At 37.2% G+C, this 18,699-nt stretch overlaps 1 protein-coding gene across 1 annotated transcript in view; it reads right to left on the bottom strand.

Moving 5' to 3' along the window:
* Positions 1-18,699, bottom strand: part of LOC104907402 (branched-chain-amino-acid aminotransferase-like protein 1) — a 58,548-nt gene continuing 39,849 nt past the window's right edge. The window contains 17 exon segments of the mRNA XM_048643273.2: positions 1-485; positions 633-778; positions 868-903; positions 1,600-1,680; positions 5,187-5,258; positions 6,991-7,074; positions 7,638-7,691; positions 8,437-8,522; positions 10,398-10,449; positions 10,763-10,849; positions 10,947-11,001; positions 12,332-12,432; positions 12,566-12,754; positions 13,693-13,795; positions 17,219-17,277; positions 17,993-18,130; positions 18,301-18,393. Of these exon segments, the coding sequence (XP_048499230.2) occupies positions 650-778; positions 868-903; positions 1,600-1,680; positions 5,187-5,258; positions 6,991-7,074; positions 7,638-7,691; positions 8,437-8,522; positions 10,398-10,449; positions 10,763-10,849; positions 10,947-11,001; positions 12,332-12,432; positions 12,566-12,754; positions 13,693-13,795; positions 17,219-17,277; positions 17,993-18,130; positions 18,301-18,393 (1,419 nt within the window). The 3' untranslated portion in view covers positions 1-485; positions 633-649.

Here is an 18,699-nt window from a genome sequence, read left to right as displayed (position 1 = left end):
TTACCAAAGAAAAGGAAATTAGAGATTATTCATACCACACAAATGAGGGAGATATGTTGCTAAAACACAGCACCACAGACTAATTGAACGACTGAACGCCCAAAACTGCCCAAACTGCTGCAAGGCCGTGATTATTGGGGGTACAGTAGGGACTAGGGAGGCGTCAGAAACTTCAATATTACAGAATCAATAATAAGAGGGGGACATATATCAAGCAATAATATTTTTTTTTCAGGACTATTGCATTGTACTATTTACAGTGTGTAAAATCCCCAAGATACTCCTTCAAGTCACTTAAGAGTTCAAGCACAAGCGCAACTCTTACCAGCAACTGAATTTATAAACAAGGGCAAACAGGATTATCCTTGAAGATCATAATTTATTTTCCTGCTGCTTCTTTCTTCATTTGCAAATCGAAGTTTTCTTCAAAAGACAATCAAACTCCTCATCAAGCCATCAGTTCCAGCAATATGTGACAAAAGTTCCTTGAACCATAATATTTGGTATTAGTGAGAACCCGACAGACCAAACTTGGCACGTGACATAATTTGACTCCAAATAAACAAATGTAAACAAGGTCACATCAGAATTTCAAGTGGTAATTAGCTGAGCAACTAGGCACATTAACATACCTTTCAACAAAAAGCAATCATTCTCTCTGATAGGTGGGAATAGGCACCCCAGCCTCTTCTGTGAGCTTTTTGTATGCATTCTGCAACGTCCGTGTCACAGGTCCTACCTGCCCATCTCCAACCAAACGGCCATCAACCTTCACCACCTGACAGAAAATACCCCTATCAAGCACTTGCACAATATAGCTCGAATAATTATGATCATGACTTCATGGTTCGGAATAGACAAACTTACCGGGCTTAGTTCTCCCATGGTTCCAGTTGTCCAGACCTGCAACAAAAAGTCGGTCAATGAACCAGATATAGGAGACTGGATCAGAAACAGAAGGCAAAAAAGGCTATCATTTCTGGGACCATATCAAAAGATAATATAAGCTCATTAAAGTGATTGGACAATGTTGCTGCACAATAAACATGCATTCAGATTTGGGTGGGCAAAGATTCCAGTGAGCACCAGATCAGTTACTCATTGACCTAAAAGACATCTTTGTGCTGAATAATTGAAATAACTAACAGTTCACGCATTTACAATATCCAATTCAAACCAGTTGCCATATGCCTACAAAAAATAGACATCAGAATGAGTCATAAGTAGAGTGCAGATTCTATCACTCCAGCATATACATAAATCAGTTGAAGACAATGATAATGTTACAGAAACACAATTTATTAGATGGCACAAAATTTCTGCAATCGTGCAGAGACTAATTCAGAACCAGTTTTAGGAACAAAAAATTGCCTATGTTCAAATAAGAAGTATAGGGCATGTTCTACAGAGTACTCTCAAGAATATCATCAAATGGTGAAGCTTCTGGTCAATTATTTCACACAAAACAGTGCAAATCTTACTGCGAAGAAAGTTAGAAGAGAGGATATGAAAGTATTAGCGCTGACTACAAAAAATGAAAAGTGAATCAGAAATGTAAAATTGCAAAGAACATAAGATCAGCAAAGTGAAAATTAAGACCTCATCTGCTGTATGGAACTCTGATAGGCTAACTCGTCGCTCTTCTAAGGCAAAACGTTCCTTCACCACAAGTTCCATGACCTGTAAATTCGAAAGGTATTATTAAACATTCTACAAAGGTGAAATGAAAACATATTACCAACCCAGTTCAGTCATGAAAGCAGTATCATTACACAACATTCTGTTCCGTAGATATGGAAAAATTACAATAAATTTGGCAGTGAGGGGGGGGGGGGGTCTATAAAAATAAAACCATAAGTTGTAGTTCTAAACCAGAGAAATCGCAAAGAGTGCACTTAATTAGTATGGATGAGGAACATCCATCCAAGTTCCACCTAACCCAGCCATGAATAAAGATTGATGCTTTCGTCCCCCAAATATAGTGGCAACACTGGCATCATACAATATATCTAGTAAGTTCTACATAGAAGAAAGTTTATATTGGTGAAGATAGAATCCAAATGCGCAGTACAAGACCACCAATATATGTAAGAAAGGGGAAGAACCTAAGAATATGAAACAGTGTCACTATCATGTTCTGTATTCAAGTTTGCCAGAAAACTCAACTCCATAAATCTATAAGGAAGCTAAGAAGAGCCATCAACTTCCACATACACCGGCTAGATTAAACAAATACACGAGCACTACTTAATAGATGAGGAGAAACTATACCAACAAAGTTTGCAGTCATTTGCTTCCTGAAATTAGCATACAGAACATTTAGATGCTCCAATGAAGTTTCAGGACAACTTCCCCCCTCTAATGTAGAATAATCTATTCCAATCAAAACCAAATAGTTCACAGTAGATCAAAAAAACAGATTCACATCTTCCTTTGATATAATTGAGGAAAAGGGCTTTATGAGGTCTATGAAGCTGAGTCCTAAAACTGATCATTGGCATTGATTAGGTCTAGAAATGGAGTCCAAGCATCTTACGTTACCAATACTTCCATTCTACCAATCAATCCAAAAGGAAAAACCTCTCGAAATTACATAGAACATTGTACCTCCAACAACGTTAAACATGAGTTCGTAAAATCTTTGAAACTAATTCCAACTTGAACATATCAATATTTATTATGTAAAATGGCATTGAGAATAGAGTACATGGGCCACATGACACTCTCCCTCTTGGAGTATTCCTCATTCAAAATTCCAACTTGAACATATCAATACCTATTATGTAAAAAGGCATTGACAATAGAGTACATGTGCCACATGACACTCTCCCTCTTGGAGTAGTCCTCCTACCACATTAAACCCAAACCATGAAATAACCATTATTAATACAAAGTAACAAACCCGCGACCTCCAACATAGATGAGAAAGACGCACGCTGATCCACAAAAAATTTATGACCTCTCTTTCAAGTTTCAAATATACAGATGACATTATTGGTATTTACTGGAGATATGTTGAAGTCAAGATTGTTCACTTGCATCTCTCTTTCAAGTTTCAAATATACAGATGACATTATTGGTATTTACTGGAGATATGTTGAAGTCAAGATTGTTCACTTGCATGGTAAAATAAATTACTTCTTCCCTCCTTTTCACTAAATCCTCCCAAACCACATTGACTGATCAGAACACTTGCCAATCACTCACCAAATGTAGGACATGCAACAACCCAAACACTAACCAATTGGTATCGCTTGCTTCCACTAGACTCATAATCTTTGTATTTACCCCTTTCTTCCTATAAGACTCGATCGTATATCTGAAAGACTGAAACTAAAAAGGCAGTATCATGCTCTAGAGGACAACAGTGGCAGCAGTTCCCAAGCTTTCATGTTAGAATCAAACCGGTGAGATAAAGGGCTAGGTTTGAAACAGACCACAAACATTGCTACTGATGTTGATTATTAGAAGGTTCGAGTGGAAACATACAAGGAAAACAGTAACCCTCATAGGTTAACAGCATCATTGCACATAGAAAACGGAGGCCAGCAGTACTGCTGTAGTAGCAGCTACTACACGAGAAGTGTATTGTAGGGATTCTCATATACATGAAACAAGAGGGTGCAGTTGACTCTTTTTACCGCAAACCTCGTTTCTTACAAAAACTAGCTCTCACCAACCAGAATTAATGAATAGACTTCATTGTAGTACATTGAACTTGCAAGAATCTCAAATTCTTAAAAACTCATATGAAACATAACCCCCTTTCTTTGTCACCATTTTTAGAATCAGTAACATACAATGAGATTATCATAGAGGAGTATAGAAAGTTTTAGAAAGAAAGAAGGAATTGCAATTTAAAATGTTGTATAATTTCTCTAATGGTCAAAAAGTTTCAGCACTAATCTTTTTATCTATAAAGACTTGGTTAGTATCAAATTCCAAACCCCCAACAATTTCATCCTGGTTGGTGCATGCATTTCTATGAAGATGGAAGAACAGTAACTGGCCACATCCAACCCTTGAACCGAAAGGACCAATCATCTTTTTTTGAAATGAGCTAAACATCCCAAGTTATTATCATTTGTTTTCATATTGATGCTTCTCTTTACAAATCAAGGCTTTTAGATGTTTGAGATTGCCTGAACTTCACGTGCAAAGGTTTTAAGGGTCAATTCATGCTTCACTGTTCTGGACGCATAAACACATTGTCGGATGCACCTCACTTTGTTTCGAGTCATGCAATAATGTAATAATAGATCCTAAAAAAGACAAACCCTATCATCGAACCAAATTATGCATGAGGAATAAGAAAGGAGTGAAAAATGCATCTAAGATCAGTTTCCTTGGACTAGCATATTTAATTCATAGGAATGTATATGTATTCCCCCCAATTTGGAGTTTTTCGATTGAGAAAGGAATTTTGTTGTAGCCAGACATCTTAAATTTGAAACAAGTGGCATTTGCAGTTTGGTAAAAATGAACAAAATTGAAGACTATGTTACTCGGACTCTTCATTTCACCTCAAGTCCCCGTGTCGGATCCTAAACATTCATAAATGAGTGAGAGTGAGACACTTGGACATTTCGTTTTGGGCCAAAAAATTGAAAAAGTTTCACAAAAAATAGCTGAATCGGACACTATAACACTATGTTGCTCAGACACGGATTGAGTGTCTACTCGGATACGGGTGTCCAAGTGTCCGACTCGGCTATTTTGTAGAAAAAAGAAAAGTTTTTAGTTTAAAATGAAGCGTCAAGTCGGACACGACACAACACCCGGTTTTTGACGTAAATGAAGGTGGCGGAGTAACATAGCTATAACACGCACTTGTGTCAGACATGGGTACCCGAATCCGAGCAACATAGATTGAAAATGATGGCTAAGCCGCTAAGGCTTCAAAAGGGGTAACGTTATCTGCAATGACAAGGTAAAAGAGGGAGCAACAAGGACCCAACAAAGACAGAACAGACGAAACAATCAGAAACATACAACTTTACTACTCCCCAAAAACTGGTTTAACAGGGAGGTGCATTTGGATAAATTAAACAAGCAGAGAAATTCACGGCTTCAGCAACTGTAATATTTCATAATAAGCATCATAGAGCTATTTACGTCCAATTCTTGATCACGCTAAATTGAGCTACACCGAACAGGCTAAGGGGAAGGGGAATTGTAAGACTTACAGTAGCTCGAGTTATTCCAGGAAGACAATAGTCCGCATGAGGTGTCAAGACTCTGCCTTTTTTTACCATAAACTGCCAGATGAAACTTAAAAAAAGTTACAAAAAAAGAATAGCTGATTACGTATCAACATGCATGCCACACTTTTCGAAGTACATCTTTTGCCAGCAAAGTTGTCATTCATTTTGTACGTAGGGGCCACAGCCAAGGAGGGGGGGGGGGGAAGGAGTATTGAGGGGAATCACCCCGCACATGGGTGATGAGGATCAACTCCCCATCATAAGTTGTGTGAGACAGGGTGAGTCACCAGTACTCCAATTATCCATCCTCGCCAATGAAGTTCATCGTACGTTACCTAGAAGCCCCGGAAGCACAATATCTTGCAATAACCCAATTATATCATATTGGACATTTCCCCAAAACTATATTATTCTTGCAATTATTTACGCATTTATCAACATCCATGATTTGCATATAACAGCCATATTAACCTAGTGCACATTAAAACCCCTGTGACCTTCCTTAAAAAAAATAGAAGAGAGAGAGAGAGACAAAGACTGTGACCTGTTTGTCTGTTTGCAAATATGAATTTACAACCTCTTTCATTCATTTGGGGACAGGGAGAAGTGGAATTTTGTTCCTAGATAATGCTAGATTAAGAAAATATTCCTAGTTTACGCCGAATCCAAAAAAATTCCCTAGGTTCTCCGCGTAGGACGGGACCGCTAAAAGGTATTTTTTTATTGTCCCAGAACAAATTTGCTAAGTGAATTAGCGGTTACCGCACAGTAAAACCGCTTGTCAAATTAGCGGTCAACACATATTATCAGCATCCTGTATAATCTGTGCCTGACTTTAACCACTCGTATTACAGGAGAGAAACCATGCCGGCAAGTCACAGTTTGAGAGCCAGAAGAAGGCATCTGATTCGTAAGAAGCATGCTATTGGTGTGGAGGTGAAAAGGCAGGTATCTCTCCATTTCTTCTTCTTTTTTTTCTAAGTTGATAATTGTTGTTTTCTGGGTTTGATAATTGAATGTTTACGTGCTTGTTTTTGTCTATGGTGATAATTGAAACAATAATTATCAACATAGATTGTCCTTTTTTTTGTACTTTTAAAGAAATACCTTACAAAGCTAGGTATGAGGATGCGATAGTAGTAGAGAAAGAACTGCAGTGCGACAGCAACAAGTAACCCGAAATGGGGTTACAGTCTGAGGTGGCGGAAGGCACTGGATTTCGACTTCGAGTGAAAGAGAAGCTATGAGGTTTATTTTTGTCTGAAATGGGGTTAATGTCCTTGGGAAATTGTGGGGTTTATATGGTCAGAACTCATAAAGAACCGCTAATTAGCAATTTTCCTTAAGCTAATTTTTTTTTTTTTTTTTTGACAGGAAACGTAGCCTTTTATTCAATCAAACAAGTCTTATCTGAAATTACAGCACTAACAACCTCAGGAGGCACTTCCTCTATCCAAACCCTCATATCAACAAATTGACTACTAACATGAGAGAGTTTGTGGGCTACTTTGTTTCCATCCCTACAAACATGGTTAAAACTAAAATTATAACATGATCTACTAATACAGAGAATGTCAGCTAATTGAATTAACGGTTTTAGGTAACTGCTAGTCGGATTAGCAGTTTTGCTTGAACCAAATAAAAAACTAATTTTTCAAGTCCCTATCTTACATGAAGGTATCCAGGGAAATATTTTTAAAAATGATGCAAAGCAGGTTTTTTAAGAACCAGACCTATAGAGATATTTCTAAAATGTACGGAAGCCAAATAAGTAAGACAATCTCACAATATTCGTTGCATTTGTTTCAGATACATAGCCATCCTTGTCAAGCATTATGGCATCATCAGCATTCGCATTATTTCCTTCTATCTGCATTAGGAAAAAGAAGGAGGGCTACTTTAACTTAGAATTATTAGAAAATCATCGTGAGACCCATCTATCTTACGTAATCCGAAACTCAAGCAGCAACAGAGCAATCCCAAAATTGATAAATCAATTAAATATTTGTGCTTTTAGGGAATTTTATAGAGCTTAGGGGTCAGCAATTTTAAATTCTTCATGATATTAATGCTGAATAACTGGCATTCTTACATTTCTGGCCCGTTTGGTTAGCGGTACTAAATGGTGGTAATGGTAATGGTTTCTAGTGCAAATTTGTGAAGGCATTCCCCATGTTAACTTCCATGGTAATGCTACTTTATCTCAAAACACTTATTTTCTTCCTAAAATTTCATTACCATCCATTGCCACTTGGGAAGGTGGTATTGGGTGGTAATGGAAATTTATGAAGGAAAACACATGATTTGATACCAAGCTCCATTACCATAGATGTTATTGGAATGTCTTCACCAAGTTATACTAAAAAGCATTACCATTACCACAATTTAGTACCACTAACCAAACATGCCATGCATGCTAGCAGAACATATTACCTTTGCAAGTATATTGTTCAGCAGGTTGTTGTGGTGAATTTTTGAATCCAAATTCTGCAAGCACATAGAGCAAATCTTTTAAATAAACTGAGTATACATGTTCTCAATGTTTCATATCTATAATAATTTGCATTTATATAACCCAAGTTCATCATTTAAATCCATAAGCATGTTGAATAATACTTGTTTCCCCCTTGACTTCAGTGACCAAAGAAAAACAGTCCATCCAATAACATCTTTACATTGGGAAAACATAAATTTGTCTTTGCTGTGAAGAGCTAAAAGAAATACTAGCAAAAAAAGTAAAGTAAAATCTCAAGTATCTTATCAGAGTCACCATATAAAGATTCATGAGTCATTACAATGTACATATAATAAGGTCTGAGAATTTCAGCATGAAGTTTCACACACATTAACCATGTCAATCAATTAATGATATCTTGCATAGTAAGGAGAAAACCATGATTGTAGATAGATGGTCAGCTTCAAAAAATAAATTATTGAACTGATAGATGGAAGACCCTTATGATGCCAGAAGGGTGTTCAAAAGTGGAAGTGTGCTGCAGCAAAAGCTGATCAGCAGAGCAGCCATCACCCATTTAAATTTTTCATTACTTCCAGGCTCCAGCAGCTGGATGAAATGACCATATATTTCTGTATCGATCAGTTGATGTAAATGGTATATATAACTTAAAACATAAACCCTACCACCATGAAGAAGAATGAAAAAGTATGCAAATGGACAAGCAAAAGGTCATATTGATACACTCAAACAGCAATAACAGAGCAGCATTTTTACATTTGGAGAATTACGGCGGGTTGAAGCAGTAACCAAAACTACACCCTTGGTGTTATCATAGACAGGTGGTTTCCATTCGGCGAGCACTGCATTTCCACAAAAAAGGATTTATTTAGTTCTCAACTGCAGGTTTGGAATCTACATATTGAAGGCACACATTCTGAAAGGATAATATCTGGAAGACTGGAGAAAAGAGAAGAAAAACTAGATACTTCATACAAGTGACATCATTGCTAACCGATTCCCCATCACTTAAGTTTGAACTCTAAACAATAATGAACAAGCATGACGTCTGAGTACATCCTTGAGCGTTGTTCTCTCCATCCCTTAGACCGGCAGGTGCGAATTGATAGCTCTAAACCTAAATTTCATCAATTTCATGAAATTTAAAATCTTTGAGACATACAGTTTTCAAGAGAACGACTAGCATTGCTTGCTTTACAATAACTTTGACCTCATGGTCCGAGTGTTCTGACGCTCGGAGGTGCGGCGCACGCTTGCCTATTTGGCGGTAAGGGTGCAAGCCTTGTGTGGATTCAAGAAAAGGGCGACTCTTGCCTATTGGTGACAACAGTGGGAGTCGGATATCGATCGGGGCTTGTGCGCGCACAGCAGTCACAAGAGGATCCAGGACGACGAAGACGAGTTGCAGTTGCGGGAATGGCTTGTAATGGGGAAATAGAACGTTTCGCGACCGAAGCGGCGTGAATTTTTTCAAAAAATTCACATTAATATGTTCTTATTTGCTTTGTTTTAGTTTATGAAGCATTATTACAACATAATATAATTAAATTTATCAAAATGTCATGTTACATTAGCTATATAATTAAATTCTACAATATTTTTGGCTAATATTTGAAAAGAACGGATGAAATGGGAATAAAAGCATTCTAACGTGTCGAGTTCGCGTTACGGAACAGACAACGCGGCGAGAAGTATGTGATTTTTATTATGGCGTTCTGTAACGGCATTTTGCGGAACGGCAAATCCAAAATCCGTCACAGGACCGCCGTTCTGTAAAGGAACGGGAGAGTTTTAATTCCATGCTTCATAGGGGAGGGGGAACTTTAACGTAAATTGCAAGACCACACGTAAGGAAAACCACAACAGCTCAGTTAAAACGTGACAGGAAGATGAATTCATTCATTCAGTGATGCTCCCTAAAGATGCTTACTTGTGAGAAAGCTATTCTTCACTAAACACACTCTTTGCAATAAGACACTAATGGAACAAAACCCTATACGTAAGAGCTAGAAACATAAAGTAAAGTACTAGAAAGCATATAATACAACAAATACAAGCTAATATAAGGTGGATTCTGACACACAGAGTATGATTGTCAAGCACTAAAACTAGACAGTATGAAAAACCTTTGATCACGGAACTGCTTGCTGTTTCAGCAAATATATAAAGATTTGAACTTTCAAGCCCATATGAAAATCCTTACACCAACTTCTCATCCAAAGAAGCAAATACTTTAATATTATTCAAAAACCATGAGCAGCCCCAACAATAACACATACAAGCATCAGTTCTAAGCATAAGTTCTCTAAAAGTTATCATAAAGAATTTCCTCAGCATAATATGAAATTATCGATCTTTCGACTCTTCATTTTATCTTCATACTAGTGTAAAACATTGGACACTCTTCATTTCACACTCCTGAGTCAGGAGTATGAAATCCTAACCCAACACTTCACTCGGACAAGTCAAATATCTTGAGCCACATTGGTAAAAAGAAATATGTAAAAAGAGAGGGGAATACAAGTGAATGTTACGCTCACAGAACCAACTGACTTGAGATTAAAAAAAAAAAAAAAATCAAGAACCAGTAAACATGGTGCTAAGTCATGTTTATGTTCAGGGCTTCACCTTGCTCTAGGTTGCTGTGAGGATTTTTTCCAAGACTTACTAAAGCTAGTCAATATTTTCAACGAAGAATACTAAGGAAGTAAAAGTACCTATTAAGGTGCAGCCATAAAGATTGAATGCAGGACTCATTCCAGAAGTGACCTGCAGAAATCCAGAAAACAGTTATTCTTCAGACACGTTAGACACGTGAAAACAGTATAGTAAAAAGAAACTATTCTCAAACTTGACGCCAACATGTCTCAACTCTCACATGCAGTCAGAATGACACCACAGATGGGTGCTAGGTTTAAAGCAAAAAAATTACATTAATAGTTGCAAAAAATAAAATCCTAGAAAGCATTATATATTAGTAGCTACTATCCTAATATATAAGGAACAGCAATACTGTGTAGAAAATATCTCAACTTAAAACATATGAACAGCTTGCAGAAAAAGAAAGATAAAAAGAAATTACTTTCTTGCCGCGAGTTAAACTTAGGCGGATATGGGAATTATCAAACATGCCATTCCTAATAAGAGTTGTGAAAATAGCTTCCTTGACCTGTTATAGCAGGCATGTGAAATCACATAAACGTAAGCGAAAATGAAAAACCAAAAGTTCTTGGTAAATTATCGAAGCTATGCAACCCCAACCTCACCTCTCCACGTGTTGGAATATTACTGAAAGCCAAAGCTTTTGCTGAGTCAAACAGTCTGAAGACAAACATTTTTGTGCCAAACAAGCATCAGAATTACAGAGAGGTGGCACAAAAAAAGCCACAAGATCAGCAGTCACACTTACTACGAACTTATCAAGATATCTTTATGCAAACAAATAAGTGTTACAACAAAATAGCACAAGTCTCTCATCTATATGCTCCAGAACAAAGATAGGATTGGAATACTGGGTTCAAATTTCAACAACTAGGATTAGTACAAGTGCCTCGAATGACAAACTTTGCAAATGGGGCATTATTCCCATAAAATTAACAAGAAGGATGAGGGATTCGAAGTAAATTGTCAAATTATCCAGCAAAGATACTGGATTGGTCATATGCATACAGTCATACAGATCAGAAGAGCTACATAAATTATTTTTTTGTCAACATATAAGTTCACTATTATATAGAATATAGACCAATAGAAAGCAAAAAAAAAAGGAAGAAACAAAGAGGTGTCACCAATTTATAGCAGGGTTAAGGACAAAAATCTCATGTCCCCAAGCTATCAAATAGTAATTCATCGACAAAATCGAAATACGTCCAGTGTCACTCCGAAGTCCAAACCTAACACTTTTTAGATATCCTGGAGATATAACATAGAGGCAGTGACAAAGAGTGCAAAGCTCCATTGCTAATGTCTGGTACAATTAAATCTATGAGCAAATGACTATATGAGCAAGAGCCGTTGACATGTATCTTGATACATCACATTATCAGCTGTATCTTACAGAGACGTGAGAACCATCCAAAACCAAATGTCATAGGTACTGCGATGGCCGCCTAAATTAAAAATGAGTTGAACATTCAAGGCTTCTGGGATTATTAACAGGCAAAAGCAATTCATAAAAAGAACTGCAAGTAAACCTTATTTCTATAACAGTTTATCTTGATTCTAACATTGAGACACACCAAGTGAGATTAGAAAACCCTGATTACCTAGCCCAAATGGAAGAGCAACTCACATCAAATAAAGCACAGAGAAGACCCTGCACACTAGGGGCAGGAAAATATATGGGATCCATCATAGATGGGCTCAACATATGATTTCTTTTACGGAGTACATCAAATATCAAATCAGCTGATGCATCCAATTAAATTATGAACTGTCAACTGTATGACAGGCTATAGTCATGTTCAGCAAGATGATGCCCTAGAAGACGAAAATTAACATACTACATCAGGCATACAGGACTTAATCTGAGCACGATTTGATGTGATGATTTCCCCACTTTTATGAAGCATATTCATCATGTGGTAAACTATAGTTACAAACAGCTAACAAAAATCAATCAAAGAAGTGAAAGTTTCCATCACACACTGACCTATCCAGATGCTCCTCAAGCTTAAATATTTTTCCTTTATAGATACGTAGTCCTTCCCAAACAGAATCACCTCCTTGTACTACTGAGTCCAGAACTGAAACCTTAACAAGGTGACAAAAAAATAAGAACAAGATTGTTAGCACACAAACAGCAGAGGATGAATTTATATTAAATCGAGAAACATCCCAAAACCTCCAACTGTTTCCAAATTAAAAAAATAAAATACAGATACACCTTTGCACTATCACGAGGTAGAATCTCATCACCAACCCATGCAAGGAGCTTTTCGTTTGCTGAAACAGGAAGACTAGGAGGGGGCACGGATGAACTTAGAAGAGCAGATGATCGCTTAAGACGGCACTTGAGGAAATTGTAAAAAGGTAGGCATTTTTCCAGTAAGTCATAGAGAGAAGATGGAAATGTCTGATACATAAAACCAAAATTAAAGTTGTAAAAAGGGAAGCAAAATATATATAAAACAGTCAACTACAAAACAAAATCCATTTAGCAACCATTATCTTCCATGTTCAGTAACGGGAGAAATGGAGCTAAACTTTATTCTCAGACAATCTTAACCTAAATTTTATCCAATGAAAGAAGAAATTCACTAAGAATATACTTACAACTCAAAACATCAAGCAGATAATATCAGCAGTTAAACCAAACTGAACTTATCAATATAACTTCATCTCCAAACCAGAAATCGATCATAGACATTGATATGCAGACATGAGTTATAAAAACATAATAGCCTTTGTCAAGTTATTCTTGAAACAAAACATTTGAGACCATAAGCAGAGACCTTAGTACAAGGACTGCAAAGATACATCTCAGAAGATAAATTATACTCCAAGATGAAGATGGTAACTTTTTTCAACAAGTAATAGGGAAACAGAAAATAAATACCAAGGGGGTGTCACCCACGTACAAAAGAAGGGTCATATACAAAAGAAGGGGACATTTACTCAGGATCTAACGGAATCGAGCAAAGTCAAGTGTTGCTCCAGCTCAAACACATGGCACTAGCTATAAGATAGCCTCAACATTAAGGAACTTGAACTCTAGTCAAGCAAGTTTCAACCTCAAAAATACACTGGTTTTGTTTATTTGCAAAAGCACTATCATATTGCTAATGGAATGTTAGACACGGCTACCATGTTGAAATGTATGTTTCATCCAATGACTTCTCTGTTCACCTTCTTGGCAAGTCTTACTAGTTTATGCCTCTCTGAGAAGTTGTCACTTCAGTAAACACTAGTCTCTACCATGGAGCCCATACACCCTCAATGGAGAAAACTAATAATAAGAACGACAAGACAAGTAATGTAATCCTTAGATTAGTAATGACAAAGAAAACCAACCTTGGGATATCTGTGTTCTGTTTTGAAACCAGTTGACTTATGTACACTTCCATACCACCATGGAGCCCAGATACCATCTATGGGTTTGGGACCAGCTTCCCATCTGAATGAAAGAGGTGATTCATTTAAATTCTGACTACCTATAAACTCAAAACCACAAATTTTTAGCCAAAAGACAAAGATATGATATGCATAGGCTTTTTCAATAAGATGTATGTAAAAAATATAGTTAGCCAAAGGTAAGATTGAGTTTGGAGGTCAATTAAGGAGTCTTTATTATAGAATACGCAACGGTCCATCATTATAAGTGGCCAAGCTGGTATGAGAGGTATGCAAGATGCAACTGGATCATTTGAGCTTTAAATCTTGTTGAAACTAGACAAATGGCATATAAACACTCCGTATAAAATACAGTTACAGCCAACTGAAACCATCTGGCTATCTCAGTCACTTGTATGGCAAAAAGGCTGAAAATTTGAACCAATAGATATAGGATATGTTCTTTTCACTTGAACTGAAGTGAGTTTGAATGTTTGATACTACACTCTAGTCTATTCTGAATTTTTCTGGTGTGATCTAGTTTGGTCAGGTCTTGCAGTCTCACGTCTGACATCTGACTGATCTTTGACTATATTTACGCCAATAGATCAGGAAAACACAAATTCATGTTGGATCTTGTTGGATTCTTCTCAACATGTAGTTTTCAAAAATCCAATTTTAATTTTTATTAATAATATTTGTATTAGTAAATGGAATTTAGAAGGTTTGATCTCGTCTAGTAAGAATTATTCTGATCTGGTTTGGTCTCCAACAAGAATAAGTAATAAGTTCCCAACATAAGGTGAAGAGAGCATAGCCAAAGTCAATAAAAGCCAACGTAGTTTAGGGATTATTCAGTGTCACTGTCACTTTCTATTTTATTGTTGTATGATTTCAGGTCATATGATATAGGTTGTGTACTAAAATAAATATTTGTGATACTTATCTGACCATGTTTATTTCGAGAACTCACAACTGAATACCTTAAACAACTTTTTTTGGTTTCATATCTTTGTTTTTGCTCCTTTTAAAGAAATTGAAACTAAAAACAAAAACAATAATGAACAGGCCCTTGGTTAATACATCAAAATCAGCAATAGAGAATCAGGTACTCCATTGTACACAAACAACAGCATTAGCTACTTAATAGCACAGGTATGAGCATCTCGAAAATGAAATTCAGAAACAAAAGCAATCTATCTAATTAATGTATACGACAGCACATAACATCAATACTTTAAACTACCAATTTAAGGAATGTTAAGAAAATTTATGTTTACTACAAATGCCATCACGACAGTCAGCGTCAATGGCCATTTGGTATGCTTAAGGAAAGAAAGAACAATAGTAGTCAAAGAAGTAATGTCTCACCTGATTAATGAATTAGATATGAGACACAATAAATTCTCACAATTAACACTAAACTGTGTGATTGGTAAACAGTAGATTGTAGGGAAAAGGGAGTAGATTGAACCTGAAATGGTGGATTTGAAACTATTCAATCTACTATATGCTGCTTAGGCAGTGTTTGTAAGATAGTAGAGGAGCATAACAAAGAATGGTCATGCTTTAAAATTTGAAATTATATACAGAATGTGACATTTGATATATCCGAACAATTGACAAGTAATCTACAAAACACTTCTACAAAATCTGTTATTAGCTTGCAAATACTATCTACTCCCTCCATGCCATTTTAGTCGATAAACTTCCTATTTTCATTTGTCCTATGATAATTAATACACCTCCTAAAAAAGCATGGCCCACAAACTTTATATTATTTCTCGCTCTTCATGGGAACCCCGACAATAATAAAGAAGTATCTAATTACAATAAGAATACCCCACTACCAACAACCAATTATGAGATACAGAAGTCATATAAATCTCATAAAACTTTATCTCGGTCATACTGTATCGACTGATATGGGCGAAGGGAGTAATCTACTGTTTACTACTTCCTATATTTCGAGAAAAAAAGTGTCCATACATCTGACAGATGAGCTCTGATCATTAATTTCTCTTCAAATTTATTGCTAGATATCATAGAAAATATATGGGTTTTTTCACCATATACCCCTCTCAAATTTTTTTTTGCACCATATACCCTTTCAAGTTTCCAAATTCACCATATACCCTTCACTTTTCAAAAAATTCACCCACTTACCCTTAATGACTAACGGCGTTAACGTCCGTTAGTCATTAACCCCTAATCCCCTCCTAACCCAAGTTAACTAACCTAAACCCTAACTCCCCTAGCCTAATTAATCCTAAACCCTACCCTAATCTCCCCTCTAACCCTAATTAACCCTAAACCTACCCTAACCACCCACCCATCACACCACCCCCCACCCCACCCCTTCCCCTACCCCAGCCACAACCCCCTCCCCTTTCCCCGACAACCCCACCCCATCCCCTTTCCCCGACAACCCCACCCCCTTTCCCCGACAACCCCCACCCCCCTCTCCGCTCCCGCACAGGCACAGCTACCACCCTTCGAAAAACAGAGGAACGCCGACGAGATCCCCCCTCCCACATCCCCCCTCCCCTTCGAACAACCTGCGACCGGTGAGCGAAACAGAGGATAGCTTCGAAAAACAGAGGGGTGAGGTGCGGAAATCCGGTGGAAAGGGGTGCGAAAATCTGTTCGGGTGGGGTGCGAAAATCCGGTGGGGTGGGGGTCAGAGGTGCGAAAAACCGATGGGGTGGGGTTCACAGTTGCGAAAATCCGATGGGGTGGGGGTCACAGGTGCGAAAATCCGGGGTGGGGTGGGGTGCTAAAATCCGATGGTGTGGGGTGGGGATGGGCGAGGTTGCGGGGTGGGGTGGTGGGCTGGCAAGGTTGCGGTTGGGGTGGTAGGTTGGTGGTGGGTTGGGGTTGTTGGGGGTGGTGGACTGGTGGGCTGGTGGGTGGGTGGTGGACTGGTGGGCTTTTAGGGCTAATTAGGTTTGTAGGGTTTGTTATTGTTATTAGGGTTGTTTAGGGTTTAGGGTAGTTAATTAGGATTAGGAGAGGATTAGGGCCTAAAGACTAACGGAAGTCTAACACCGTTAGTCAAAAGGGTAAGGTGATGTATTTTTCGAAAAGTAAGGGGTGTATGATGAATTTGGAAACTTGAAAGGGTATACGGTGCAAAAAAAATTTGTCAGGGGTATATGGTGAAAAAACCGAAAATCTATTTATCTATTGTTAAGTTCATATTAGAATGTACATTCATCATCTCTATTATTATAACTTCAAACAATATATACGGAGAAAAAAGAGCAAAGTCGAACCTCAGAAAGCCTTGATTTCTCATGTTTAGAAATAAAGGATGACAAACAAGGCCAAATACAAAGGTAATTGAGTTCATATACATTCCTATATAGCACATATATAGGCGAAAAAATTCAGTAATTTTCACTGATTAAATCAATGACATATTCTCCTGCATAAAATGCTACAATTGAATGAGCAGAGCATAAGAGAGTTCATGCATTTTCCTTACTTAAGCATTGTAGGCTGAAATGGAATATTCAGGTCCTCACAAAGACCACGTAAAGCTCCCTAGAGATAAATAAAGCACCATATTTGTTAAAAGTAGAGACCCAGTTACAATGAATAATGTAGAAAAGCGAGTAAACTTCAAATTGTTCGATGAAATTATTTTTATCACACTAAAAAGTACCATAATTGAACCTTATATTACCAGAAAATAGAGTTAACAATGCAAAGAACAAGTTTCACCAAATAAGAATACGCTTTAGAGCCTCTAATATTTCCACATGTTGTTCGCTCAGAAAATGAATTGCTAATACCATGCATAATAGGAAAGTTAGTGCTATCCAAAGAGACCAAAAATATATATGATGTCAGGGTTTATCGGGGAAGGTCTGAGAATCTTTTTTCCCTAAAGCAGCTCAGCTCAGTAATTAAGCAAACATAAGGCAACTCTTCCAACCATTTACAGAAAGTTATTTTCTGCAACTGTAACAAAAGTACAAAAATACAAGATCTTCTTTCTATACAGTAAGAAAGCCCTCATCTCGCTGTACAAGGTACATCTCTACGAACAAGCCTTTTACAGAACATAAAAAAGTGAAACAGTGAAACAGTACAAGAGAGGCACAAATTAAAATCAAATCCGGAGATAAGTGATATTATCTCTTGTCTTTTATCAGTTATCTAACCAGAACCCAAATATATCAAAAGAAGTACTATACATGGTCCATACAGAGAAAAAATCTCAAAATCAAATTATTGCTGAAAGTTTGAAATTAACCTCTGGATCTCGTTGAAGTTCTCCAGCATCAATGATAGCAGGTGGATTTCCTAGATCACAGAGCTCACTGTAAATGGTGACGAGAGCAGCTAACCCCACCTCAAGAAAAGTTGGGGGCACAACCTTGTCAAAGGATGGCTAGCAATACAGCACACAAACTGTTAGCCTGACTGATAATAAGGCAAAGCATTTATATGAGAAAAGCAAATTTCGTACAAGTAAAACAATTTGTGTACTCCACATGATGCTCATATATATGCACACTTACTACTCCACACCTGGTATGCATATAAACAATGAGAACTCACCAAAATATCCATTGGATTCCGTATCAATATGAAGTGCTTCCCCTTCTTCATCAAATCACTTGACAAGCCTGGTAGCAGTTGTTTAGACATGTGCTGAAACCAAAATTAGGCTGTTTACATCAAAAAGACGCCAATTTTTTTGTGAAGCCTTCAAATGGATGATAGTACCACAAAATATCATTTTACGGAAAATTTGGTCTTCCATATGATTAATCTGTTAGTGACAAGGAAACTAGGAAGTCATGTTCATTCTAGAAAGTACCAGACCAAAGGTCCAACTATTACACGATGATGTGGCTTGATCAGATCCAGCTATTACTTACTACTAACTAGGGTCTAATGGATTTTCTACTAGCAAAAGAGCATCTTCTAGAAATAAGAAACAAGACATGGTAGCAA

This window comes from Beta vulgaris, chromosome 4, assembly GCF_026745355.1.
Source record: "Beta vulgaris subsp. vulgaris cultivar EL10 chromosome 4, EL10.2, whole genome shotgun sequence".
NCBI classification, from domain to species: domain Eukaryota; kingdom Viridiplantae; phylum Streptophyta; class Magnoliopsida; order Caryophyllales; family Amaranthaceae; genus Beta; species Beta vulgaris.
This window is presented reverse-complemented; position numbering and strand designations above follow the sequence as displayed.